At 39.0% G+C, this 13,747-nt stretch overlaps 1 protein-coding gene across 1 annotated transcript in view; it reads left to right on the top strand.

The window, feature by feature from the left end:
• LOC135556435 (ephrin type-B receptor 1-like) overlaps nt 1–13,747 on the top strand; it is a 180,997-nt gene that overhangs the window by 163,208 nt on the left and 4,042 nt on the right. Inside the window, exon 13 of the mRNA XM_064989642.1 lies at nt 6,033–6,182. Within this exon, the coding sequence (XP_064845714.1) occupies nt 6,033–6,182 (150 nt within the window). The remainder of the gene's footprint in view (nt 1–6,032; nt 6,183–13,747) is intronic.

The following is a 13,747-nucleotide window of genomic DNA, read 5'->3' as shown; positions in this document are numbered from 1 at the left end:
TGCTCAACTCTATTTGTCGCAGGCTGACTACGTGAGATGAGGGCCACTCCACATTAAGATGCTGATGACATGGTTGTCTGATTGACCCATACACCATAGAATCTCCATCTGTCTAATGCTTTCCCAATGACAAGAAATGGAGGGAGATAGTGAGATGAAGTACAACCATCCCTATCCATTTGAATCTGCTTTCTCTTCTATGAGCTTTGTTTCGCTGGGAAAACTGTACCTAACTGTACCTAACATCATTCGTTACTGTCAAATTTGAAAAGAAATATAGCAAATGTAAAGCTCAAGGAATATGAAAAAAAAGAGCTAGGTTTGAAGATACTGTCTTGGAGTGAACGAAAACGGGGGAAAGTCTTATTTATATTATGTAATTAACCATGGGTATTGATACAAAATCCATATACCAATGAATAATACTGTGTCTTTTTATACAAATTGTGAACATGACAAATTTGCCAATTTTATCATGTCTCCACCTTTACCATTTCATAATATTAATTACCTGTTTATTTATTGTTCTTCAAAATTTGTTGCAGCCCTCCCATGTACAGTATGCAACATTTGTATTTCGATTATTTGTTAGGATGAAATTGTGATATGTAAAAGAAGGAAAGTAAAGGAAGGAAAGTAAAGGAAGGAAAGGAAGCAAAGGAAAGGAAAGAAAGGAAAGTAAAGGAAGCAAAGGAAAGAAAGTAAAGGAAGCAAAGGAAAGAAAGTAAAGGAAAGAAAGTAAAGGAAAGAAAGTAAAGGAAAGAAAGTAAAGGAAGGAAAGTAAAGGAAGGAAAGTAAAGGAAAGAAAGTAAAGGAAAGGAAGGAAAGTAAAGGAAAGAAAGGAAAGTAAAGGAAGCAAAGGAAAGAAAGTAAAGGAAGCAAAGGAAAGAAAGTAAAGGAAAGAAAGTAAAGGAAAGAAAGTAAAGGAAAGAAAGTAAAGGAAAGAAAGTAAAGGAAGGAAAGTAAAGGAAGGAAAGTAAAGGAAAGAAAGTAAAGGAAAGTAAAGGAAAGAAAGGAAAGGAAGGAAAGGAAGGAAAGTAAAGGAAAGAAAGGAAAGGAAGGAAAGTAAAGGAAGGAAAGAAAGGAAAGGAAAGTAAAGGAAAGAAAGTAAAGTAAGAGAAAGTAAAGGAAAGTAAGGAAAGAGAGTAAAGGAAAGAAAGGAAAGAAAGTAAAGGAAAGTAAAGTAAAGAAAGGAAAGGAAAGTAAAGACAAGAAAGGAAGGAAAGTGAAAGGAAGGAAAGAAAGTAAAGGAAAGAAAGTAAAGGAAAGAAAGTAAAGGAAAGTAAGGAAAGAAAGTAAAGGAAAGTAAAGGAAGGAAAGAAAGGAAAGGAAAGAAAGGAAAGTAAAGGAAAGTAAAGAAAGGAAGGAAAGTAAAGGAAGGAATGTAAAGGAAAGAAAGTAAAGTAAGAGAAAGTAAAGGAAAGTAAGGAAAGAAAGGAAAGAAAGTAAAGGAAAGAAAGGAAAGGAAAGAAAGGAAAGAAAGTAAAGTAAAGAAAGGAAAGGAAAGTAAAGGAAAGAAAGGAAGGAAAGTAAAGGAAAGAAAGGAAGGAAAAGAAAGTAAAGGAAGGAAAGTCAAGGAAAGAAAGTCAAGGAATGGAAAGGAAAGGAAGGAAAGTAAAGGAAGGAAAGTAAAGGAAGTAAAGGAAAGAAAGGAAGGAAAGAAAGGAAAGAAAGTAAAGGAAAGAAAGGAAAGTAAAGGAAAGAAAGTAAAGGAAAGAAAGTAAAGGAAAGTAAAGGAAAGGAAGGAAAGTAAAGGAAGGAAAGGAAAGAAAGGAAGGAAAGTAAAGGAAGGAAAGTAAAGGAAGGAAAGTAAAGGAAGGAAAGTAAAGGAAAGAAAGTAAAGTAAGGGAAAGTAAAGGAAAGTAAGGAAAGGAAAGTAAAGGAAAGAAAGGAAGGAAAGAAAGTAAAGGAAAGAAAGGAAAGGAAAGAAAGGAAAGTAAAGGAAAGAAAGGAAAGGAAAGAAAGGAAAGGAAAGTAAAGGAAAGAAAGGAAAGAAAGGAAGGAAAGTAAAGGAAGGAAAGGAAAGAAAGGAAGGAAAGTAAAGGAAGGAAAGTAAAGGAAGGAAAGTAAAGGAAGGAAAGTAAAGGAAAGAAAGGAAAGTAAGGGAAAGTAAAGGAAAGTAAGGAAAGAAAGGAAAGGAAAGTAAAGGAAAGAAAGGAAGGAAAGAAAGTAAAGGAAAGAAAGGAAAGGAAAGAAAGGAAAGTAAAGGAAAGAAAGTAAAGGAAAGTAAAGGAAAGGAAAGGAAGGAAAGTAAAGGAAGGCAAGTAAAGGAAAGAAAGTAAAGTAAGGGAAAGTAAGGAAGGAAAGTAAAGGAAAGAAAGTAAAGGAAAGTAAAGGAAAGAAAGGAAAAGAAGGAAGGAAAGTAAAGGAAGGAAAGTCTAGAAATGTGAAGGAGGAGAAATAACAATGTTGTCATGTGTTTACATGTGGTGTTTTGTTTGTTGTTGTTTGGTTAGGGTGATATGTTGTGTGTGTTGTAAATTAATTATGAATAAAAAATAACTTAAACATAAGAATGAATAGCCTTTAGACGTACGAGTTACCATACCCAGTCTCAGGGATGGACTCCGGTCGTCGATTAACCCCAACAGCACACATTTATGTTGTAGCCCAGACAAAAACACCTGATTCAACTCAATGAAGGCTTGATGATTAGTTGGCAAGTTTAATCAGGTGTGCTTGTCAAGGGCTACAATAAAAATGTGTTGATGGAGGGACTGGAGGACTTGAGTTGGGAAACAATGCACTACATCTGAATGTATTGGTGCCTCTCAGGCCGTTCAAAATGTTGATTAAGGACCTCTTTGCTGATGAATGTGATTGTTTTTCATGGTGTGTTTGTAATGTTGTATATTTGCATTGTATTGTATTATGTAACTTGTGTGTAGGGCTCCCCTGTGAAAGAGCCCTTGTTCACATTGATCTCAATGGGACTCCCTGTTAAAATAAAATAAATGTCAGTGGGAGCTCCAGTGCATGAGTATCTCATCATATCCCAGCTCAACATGAGAAATGCACATGGCCAACAGGCGAGCTGTTTCCATTACAAGAGCTGAGCTGCTCCGCTGCTGTTTGAAATGGGAAACAGGATGGGGTCGCCCTTTTCACCTAACGAGCTCTGCCCTGTGCACCTCCGACTGCCCTGCTGAACAACACGATTGATTTCTTTCTGTTGGTTTTCCCTATTTATTCAAGCTCTCTATTTGGTTGGCTCTGAAAGTTTTTTTTTAAATATGTAATGAGATGCAGCTTAAACTGACGGATATTGATGGGGATTTTATTATTTTCTGCCCAGTTTTGATCTTGTCTCATCACTGCAACTCCCCAACGCACTAGGGAGGTGAAGGTCGAGTCATGCGTCCTTTGAAACATGACCCGCCAAACCATGCTTCTTAAAACACCCGCCCGCTTAACCCAAAGCCACCCGCATCAATGTGTCGGAGGAAACACCGTTCAACTGACAACAAGGTCAGTCTGCAGGTGCCTGGCCCGCCATAAGGTGTCGCTAGAGTGCGATAAGCGAACTAATGGGAGTACTTGGGAGTACTTCATGGGAGTACTTTATGTTAGGGAGGTACATGTAATGCTTGCACTATAGCTACTTGTATCTCTCCACAAACTATTCTTCCAGAGAATATCAATATCATTTGTACTGTTCTCTAAATGCCCATTGATACTGGGTTTCTTCCTGCCATATAGATAAATGTACTCATGGTTTGGACAGTGTGAAACCACTTGGCTTTAAAATTGGATGAAAGTCACTGGAGACAGAGGGGAAACGCCTGCTTTGCAGAAATGGCCCAATGATAAGGCCATATTGATTTGGGTTTAACTGTGCTATAAAACAAGAACGTGTGATGGGAAATGCGATACCCCTGGATTTTTTTTTACAGAATAAGTGCCATTCTCTTCACCCAATGGAATCATAAACCAAATTGCCGGCTGGCATGAAATGCATTTTTCATCACCCCTCTGCCATATTAATAGTCTAATTTATCCTTGAAGATTGGAAAAACTAAGTCATTTGGTTAGGCTTCACATTACTATTTTATGATTTTCTGTGGCAGATATATGAGCTTATGTTATATGTGTGTAAATGGGGGGGGGGGGGGGCAGAGGAGAGGTAGAGAGGTTTGCCTGTTTTTGTGCTAGGGATACAGAGATACAGGGTAGGTTGTTTCTGTATTGTTGTATGTAGGTAGCATACCCCTCAAAAAGAAGAGTCAAATACATAATCAATAATTATTGTCATTCATTTAAGTAACAGTCATGGAGTAACCAGCACGAGGAATGCTGTACCAAAGAACAGCACATTACACCTTTCTCCACTCCCTACACTATACATTCTTAGAAAAATAGTTATTTGGCTGTCCCCATAGGAGAACCCTTTGAAGAACCCTTTTTGGTTGCAGGTTGAACCCTTTTAGTTCCATGTAGAACACTTAATACAGAGGATTCTACATGGAACCCAAAAGGGTTCTCCTATGAGGACAGGCGAAGAAACCTTTTGGAACTTCTTTTTCTAAGAGTGTATTTCACTCCGTGTCTGGAGCTCTGTTCCGTAGACCCTGTTTTAATACTGTCAGCACACTTTTAAGTTTTCATAGTTTCATTGTTTCCCTGAGGGAATTCTCTCTTCTCACTGTTTTTATTGGGAGAGAGAATGTCGACTATTCGTTATGTACATACAGTGTGTGCCAAGCCTTTTGTTTGCCTCTGCATTTCAACAATTCGCTTTATTCAAAACCTCCGACATGGTTAATTATAGGGGATCTGCAATGCAGCCTCAATCTAGCCAACCATTACAAGTTCAGCAGGAAATACTGGGATTGTAGTATTTGTTTTATGCTGTAGCATTCCTTTCTTCTGTTGTGGAAGAGACTGTGCTGAGCTCGCCTCCGGGGGGCTAAAGAACATGCATTGGAAAGTGGCTCAAAGCTGCTGTAAATGAAATGCACAAGAACTAAGAACTGAGAGTCTGATTCAAAGCATGCTTCTGAACAATGATTACTCTCATGTTGGCTGTTGCCACATTGAATACATTCCACATCAAATATCTTCCTTGTAAAATGGATCCTTGGTATTCTGTTATTCTTGAGTCATCAACTGACTTGCAAGCATCAGATCCATTTAGCTGTTGTTGGCATGTGAATATTACTCATGGAGGTTTCCCTGCTCAACACTCAGTGGGAATTTCTCTCAGTCCTGCATTCACAGCACAGGCTTTTCAACTCAAGACACTGCCCAGAACAATTAGAACAGAACCTTGTGCTTCATGACTTTCTGTCCAGAACTCCAGACAGAGTTTACAGAGGTCTTTAATAAAACCAGTTCCAGATGTCTCCAATAGCTGAGATCCAGCACTTCACTGACAGCGCACACTCATCAAAAGTATCCCTGTAGATCATGTAGCTAGATCGGGAGGGCTGTGTAAGCCCTCAGTTCCTTTGAAATTAGGCTTATCCAAAAGTGTACACATTCAGTCCAATTGGTGCTGTACACTCCTCCAGGAATTGCATAGAGAAATCCCTCCAGGGTGTGCTGTGTGCATAATAAGGATTATGACGTGAACATCGTTCATCAATGTTTATCGAAAGAACTGCATGGTATGCCAGTGTTGTTGGTACACTCAGTCATTACAGATGTACCACTCGTCTTTTTTTTCTAAGTACATCAACAGATCCCTGCAGTCAGCATTTAAGTTGAAACATATGTTTTCCAATAGAATATTTAAAATGATATATAAAGGGTTTTGTTTTAAGTCAGCTGCATATGTTTTTAATATGGAAATTGTAGGTTTTGCTTAAATACACTGTGATTGGTGGGGTGATTTCAGTAAAGCTCTGTTCTTGATCATGAAGTGTATTTGCAAGAGGAAGCTCACAGATAGGAATCTAATTTGTCTTTGGCTATGACAACTTGGCCTTGGCTATAAAAAGCAGCAAGCTGTCAAATATTATGTCAAACCAGCCAGTGCAAAGAGACACAACATGTAAGTCTAAAAAAATATCTTCTCCTCTCTTCTCTCTCAGGGAGGGAAGATCCCGGTGAGGTGGACAGCCCCTGAGGCTATTGCCTACAGGAAGTTCACCTCAGCCAGTGACGTGTGGAGCTATGGCATCGTCATGTGGGAGGTGATGTCATTTGGTGAGCGGCCATACTGGGACATGAGCAACCAGGACGTGAGTATTATACAATTTCGTGTCCTTTCAGTATCAACAGATATGTGACTGTATTAAAAACTGATCAGAGATGGGCAGTATTTCTGTGTATTTAGAATATGTATTTTAATTACCTCTGAGTATTTTGTCATTTGTATGACACTGGGCTGAATAAAACTCCAATGTATTTTGTAACAAGATACTTTTCAAAATACAAAATACTTTTCTATACCCTTTTTTTTATAGCGGTTCACCATTTTGTGGCCCCCTTTCTCCATAGCATTGGTATCAGAAGTGTTATGGAACTATGGTGTGATAAGAACGTCTGGTTAATGAACTAAATATACATGTACAGTGCATTCGCAAAGTATTCAGACGCCTTCCCCTTTTCCAAATATTTTGACCTTTACAGCCTTTTTCTAAAATGGATTTAAAAAAATGATCCTCATCATCATAGACATTTTTGCATAAGTATAAAGACCCTTTGCTATGAGACTTCAAATTGAGCTCAGGTGCACCTTTTTTCCATTGATCATCCTTGAGATGTTTCTACAACTTGATTGGAGTCCACCTGTAGTAAATTCAATCGACTGGACATGATTTGGAAAGACACACACATCAAATTCTCTGGCAACCACTCTGGTGGACATTCCTGCAGCATGCCATTTGCCCATTCCCTCAACTTGATACATTTGTGGCATTGTTTTGTGTGAACAAAATGCACATTTTAAAGTGGCCTTTTATTGTCCCCAGCACAAGGTGCACCTGTTTAATGATCATCCTGTTTAATCAGCATCTTGATATTCCACACCTGTCAGGTGGATGGATTATCTTGGCAAATGAGAAATGCTCACTAAGAGTGATATATAAAAAAAAATGTGCTCAATATTTGAGAGAAATAAGCTTTTTGTGCGTATGTGTAACGATCGTCTTCGGGAGAAAGAGAGGAGGACCAAAGCGCAGCGTGGTAAGTGTTCATGATGATGTTTAATTAAAACTCAGAACACTAAACAATAAATGACATCGTGAATTTACAAAACCGAAACAGTACCGTGTGGCCAAAACACTCACACGGAAACAAACACCCGCAAACCAAAGTGAAACACAAGTATGATTCTCAATCAGGGACAACAATTGACAACTGCCTCTGATTGAGAACCATACTAGGCCGAACTCAAAAACCCACATAGAAAAACAAACATAGACTGCCCACCCCAACTCAAGCCCTGACCATACTAAAACACAGACAAAAACAAAGGAACTAAGGTCAGGACGTGACAGTATGGAACATTTCTGTGATTTTTTATTTCAGCTCATGTAACACAGGACCAACACTTTACATGTTGTGTTTATATTTTTGTTCAGTAAATGTATTTTCTTAGGCATTAATCACGCAAACACATGTATTTTTTATTGTAACATGGCATCAGTGAGACTCAAACCTTTAATATTTTATTCTACAGTGGTTGCGCCACCAAAAGTTTTGCGATTATGTTGTGGGATTTAAAGGTAATTTGTGGTTTAGTACGGTACCCTGTGTCACCACTTAATTGCTCCAGAACCAGCTCAAGGGGGAGTTAGAGCACTGATTATGCTTTGGGTCCTACTGTGTCTCTAACTGACAATGAATGGGCGACATAAACCGAAATAGAAACTGATAATTGTGCACTTCAGTGTAACCTTAGTTTCAGTAAGTAATACTAAGGTTTTTATTTTGTTAGGATTATTTTGGTCCTACTGTAGTACTGTAGGCCACTCTCAACCAGTCACATTTTTTAAATATTTTTATTTTTTTTCACCTTTATTTAACCAGACGGACAGTTGAGAATAAGTTCTCATTTACAACTGCGACCTGGCCAAGATAAAACAAAGCACGGCGACACAAACAACACAGAGTTACACATGGGATAAACAACCGTACAGTCAATAACACAATGTAAAAATATATGTACAGTGTGTACAAATGTGGTAAGATTAGGGAGGTAATAAATAGGCCATAGTGGCAAAATAATTACAATTTAGCAATTGAACACTGGAGGGATAGAGGTGCAGAAGATGAATGTGCAAGTAGAGATACTGAGGTGCAAAGGAGCAAAACAATAAATAACAATATGGGGATGAGGTAGTTGGGTGGGCTATTTACAGATGGGCTGTGTACAGGTGCTCTGACAGCTGATGCTTAAAGTTAGTGAGGGAGATATAAGACACCAGCTTCAGTGATTTTTGCAATTCGTTCCAGTCATTGGCAGCAGAGAACTGGAAGGAAAGGCAGCCAAAGGTAGGAGTTGGCTTTGGGCATGACCAGTGAAATATACCTGATGACCAGTGAGCTGAGATAAGGCGGGGCTTTACCTAGCAGGGACTTATAGTTGACCTGGAGCCAGTGGGTTTGACAATGAATATGAAGCGAGGGCCAGCCAACGAGCGCATACAGGTCGCATTGGTGTGTAGTATATTGGGCTTTGGTGACAAAACGGATGGCACTGTGACTACATCCAATTTGTTGAGTAGAGTGTTGGAGGCTATTCGAAGTCATGGATCGGTAGGATAGTCCGTTTAGAGGGTATGTTTGGCAGCATGAGTGAAAGATGCTTTGTTGCGAAATAGGAAGCCGATTCTAGATTTCATTTTGGATTGGAGATGTTTAATGTGTCTGGAATGAGAGTTTGCAGTCTAACCAGACACCTAGGTATTTGTAGTTGTCCACATATTCTAAGTCAGAATCGTCCAGACTAGTGATGCTAGACGGGTGGGCGGGTGCAGGCTCCGATCGGTTGAAGAGCATGCATTTAGTTTTATTAGCATTTAAGAGCAGTTGGAGGCCACGGAAGGAGTGTTGTATGACATTGAAGCTCATCTGGAGGTTTGTTAACACTGTGTTATCTTGTCCACGCTACACGTTCCCCAAGGGCACCCCCCCCCCCCGCTCAACTCAAAAGGTGGCACACAGAATGCAAAAAGATTCTTAGAAATATTTAACCTCCACACATTAACAAGTCCAATAGCTCAAATGAAAGATAAACACCTTGTTCATCTACCCAGCGTGTCAGATTTCTAAAATGTTTTACGGCGAAAACATAGCACATATGTATGTCAAACCACCACAAAGACACAGACGATATGTAGCCATTTTGTCGACCAAAAGATGCAATCACAGACGCAGGATTAAAAGAAAAATAATTCACTAACCTTTTGAAAATCTTCATCAGATGACAGTAATAGGACTTGTTACACAGTACATTAATGTTTTTTTCAATAATATGCAATTTATATCCATAAATCTCCGTTTACATTGACGCCATGTTCAGAAAATCCTCAAAAATGTCCGGAGAAATTATAGATAGCTCCGCCAGATAATGCCAGATAACAGCAATACACATCATAAACTTTGACTAAATATACATGTTCTACATATAGTTAGAAAGATACATTGCTTCCTAATGCAACCGCTTTGTCACATTTCTTTTTAACGTTACAGAAATCGTTCACTATTCAATAATCTGAGGCGGCGCTCAGACGTAAGCAATATTTCTCCGCTATGTTGGAGTCAACAGAAATACAAAATTACAACATAAATATTCCCTTACCTTTTATGGTCTTCGATCAGAATGTAGTGGAAGAGTCATACTTACCAAATGCATCGTTTTGTTTCAGTTCGTGTGTAGTTATAGTAGCATAGGCTACCTGTGTCAGCTGAAATGCATCCAAAATGACTTCTGGTCGCGAACAGTTGCGCATCAAAACTTCAAAATTACATATTATATGTCGACTAAACTGGTCAAACTAAGTGCAGAATCAAGCTTTAGGATGTTATAAACGTACAAAACAATTGGCGATTCAACCGGACAAAAGCAATTATTCTCAGACCTTCTGGAACGGATGGATGACTGTGTACAATTCGCGCTCGAACGCGCATGTATTTTCTCGCGACACCCACTATTTTGCCTGCCAAAGGGTCAAAGCTCCCGGGATTTGCGCAATTAAACGCTCTACTGATAGAGGACATCTCGTGGAAGACATAGAAAGTGTTTCCAGATCCATAGCTGGTTTGCAAGGGTGGGGGGGGTGACGTCAAAGTTGCCCCAACTTTCTGGATGCCAAAACTAGTTTGGGAGATTGCCTGCCCTGTGAGTTCTGCTATACTTACAGACATAATTCAAACGGTTTTAGAAGCTTTAGAGTGTTTACTATCCAATAATAATAATACTATGCATATATTAGCAATTTTGGACAGATTTGTTTTCAGTTTACTATGGGCACGCAATTCATCCAAGGGGGGCAGTATTGACAGCGCCTGAGTGGCGCAACAGTCTTAGACACTGCATAGCGGTGCAAGCTGTGTTGCTACAGATGCTGATTCAATACCTGTGCTGCCCTGAACTGGGTGCCCCAAGAGGTCATTGTAGGTTGTTGGTTTCTCTCCCTCTAAAAACAGAAAAAAAATCATTCTAAATAACAAGCTGACTTTATTTACAAATTAGTAACAATGTCTCACCCCACGTTCAAGAATGGCCTTTTTCTCACTCATTTTAGATTATTTGAAAATAAATTCTCCAAAATATAAATATTTTTTAAACAAAGCAATTATTATAATTATTAATTTAGATTGATATTAAAGTCAGTTGATATTATCACATATATATTATTAACCCTGTTATTAACAGGACAATATATATTGGTTATATTGTTCATGGCTCCCGAGTGGTGTACAATGGGATTGCCTTGCAGTTCTCCAGCTGTATCCACTGAAAGCGTGCGAGGTTCAAGGCACGAGGGCATGGGCCACAGAGCCGCGCATAGAAGACCAACCTAGCCCATGGGGAAGGGAGGAGGAGGAAGGGGGGTGTTGGACCCCCACCCCGCCACACTGGCAATGGCACTGACAAGGGAAACGTTTCCGCTGCTCTTAGCGCCAGTCTGCACGTTCAAACTAAAAGAATGTAACTAATAATGGCATCTTCATGCTTTCGTTAATAACATAATGATAAAATACTCTTTCAAAATGCCGATGTTTGTTTAGTTATGGATCTATAACGATTTACGATGGGAATAAATATCACTGATGTCAGGATTTGGCCAGGGTTGTTCCGGGTTTTGGTCACTAGATGCCCCCATTGTGCTTTTTGACCTTATGTTTTTTCCCTTGTTCCCCATTATTATTTGCACCTGTGCCTCGTTTCCCCTGATTGTATTTAAACCCTTAGTTTCCCTCAGTTCTGTGCTCTGTGTTTGTATGTTAGCACCCAGCCCTAGTGTTCTGTGTATTCTTGTCGATTCCGGTGGATGCTCTTGTGGAATTCTGTTTTTGTTTTTGAGTATCTCTTGAGGCTTTTTTGTGCTATTCCTACCACCTTTTGGATTTGCCATTTTTGTATTTAAGGACTTCTCCTTTTTACTTTATTAAATACACCGTCTTAAGTACTGCTGTGTCTGCCTCATCTTCTGGGTTCTGCTGACTATTCGTGGCTCAGTTGGTTGACTGTTTCTCACTCCGGAGACCCAGGTTCGTAACCGGGTCCTGACAACTGAATTACAGAAATATCCTCCAATCCTCTATATGTAATTATCGGTGGAGAGTCACATCATGTTTTTTCTATATTATATACTGTAGGTCTACTGTAGACGACATGAGTCTCACTGGTGTTGAGTAATGTGCCGTTAAAAGTGGGGTAGGTCTTATTTATTTAAATAGCATATTGAAGATGGAAAGCAATAGGATTTAAAGCAATAGCCTACAACTATTTTAGCACAGTTTTGCGCTGCTCTGAGACAAGCATGGGGACTGGTCTTGATAAATCAATGAGATTTGTATATTCACTGAATCTCCATTTGTATGTCCATGGAATAAATTCATTGCGCCACCAGGATGGACCTATCATGTTATGTTTTTTTACGCATACGAAGCCGTTAATTTAGTCTATTTAACCAGACCCCATTTCAAAAGAAACAAGCACTCATAAATACTCTTGGGGCTAGGGGGACAGAATTTTCACTTTTGGATAAATAGCGTGCAGGACAGCGTGCCCAATTTCAACTTCCTGCTACTCATGCCAAGAATATAAGATATGCATATTATTTTTAGATTTGGATAGAACACAGTCGGAAGTTTCTAAAACTGTTTGAATCATGTCTGTGAGTATAACAGCACTTGTAGCAGGCAAAACCCAGAGGACTAACTGTTCAGAATTATATATATTTTTTTGCCTCTCTCTGTTCCCTGACCTGTCATTGCCAGGGATATTTCTTAGGAACCTGTTTACAGTTACTATCGCTTCCACTGGATGTCACCAGTCTTTGGAATTTGGTTGAGGTTATTCCTTTGTGCAATGAAGAAGTAGGCCAACTAGGAACTGGGTACACTTTTGTGAGTTGCGCAAGACGTGAAAAGTGGCACTGGTTTGTTTTCATTCCTGTATTGAACACAGATTGCCCCGTCTACAATTTGATTGATTATTAACGTTTAAAAATACCTAAAGTTGTATTACAAAAGTAGTTTGAAATATTTTGGCAAAGTTTATAGTCAACTTTTGAAATATTTTGTAATAAAGGACCAATTGTGATGTTTATGGGACATATTGGAGTGCCAACAAAAGAAGCTCGTCAAAGGTAATGCATGTTTTATATTTTATTTCAGCGTTTTGTGTAGCACCTGCAGGGTTGAAATATGCTAACCCCTTTGTTTACTGTTGGTGCAGATGGTGCAGGCTATCAGATAATACCTTCTTATGCTTTTGCCGAAAAGCATTTTTAAAATCTGACATGTTGGCTGGATTCACAACGAGTGTGGCTTTAATTGAGTATCTTACATGTGTGATTTAATGAAAGTTTGAATTTTATAGTATTTTATTTGAATCTGGCGCTCTGCATTTTCCCTGGCAATTGGCCAGTTGAGACATTTGCGTCCCGCCTCTCCCTAACTTGTCAAGCAGAATTCACTCTCTGCATCCTGCATCTGCATCCAAAAGAAAAGAAAACATATGTTCTGCGAATTGTCGCCTCTTTCTCTCACAGTGCATCAAAATTATGTTTGAATACAAAAAATAGTACAGCCTCTACTTATTATACATAACATATTTTACATAGATAAAACCATATACCTGCATCCAAAAGGAAATAAAACATTTGTGGAGCACAAATGTTCTGCGAATCGTTGCCTCTTTCTACAACAGATGCACAATACAAGGGACTGGGATCATTCGAGGAGCTAGCCATCGTTCACACATACAGTAGCCAGCCTGCTAATACCTTAGCTAGCTATTAACCACATGTTGAATTCAGAATGTTGATATCATCCTAAAAGGTCCAATTACAAGTGCATCTTAACAATACCATCCACTTATGAGTAACCTCTAAATATACAACATTATTCATGAACAAAACACTGTGTGTGCTTAAAAGAATCAAACTTTTCTGAATACGACAGAAAAAGCCTACCTCTCATAGTGCATCAAAATGATTTGAGCACGAGCACGCAGGGCAGAACGTAAGTACACACTCCCCTTCTCCCAGGATGCAGGCATGCATAATAACAAATCAACATGACATATTAATATATGAACCTGGTGAAATTCACATAGTACTTTAAC

This window comes from Oncorhynchus masou, chromosome 15, assembly GCF_036934945.1.
Source record: "Oncorhynchus masou masou isolate Uvic2021 chromosome 15, UVic_Omas_1.1, whole genome shotgun sequence".
Lineage (NCBI taxonomy): Eukaryota > Metazoa > Chordata > Actinopteri > Salmoniformes > Salmonidae > Oncorhynchus > Oncorhynchus masou.
Note: the sequence above shows the minus strand (reverse complement) of the source record. Positions and strands in the feature narration are given on the sequence as shown.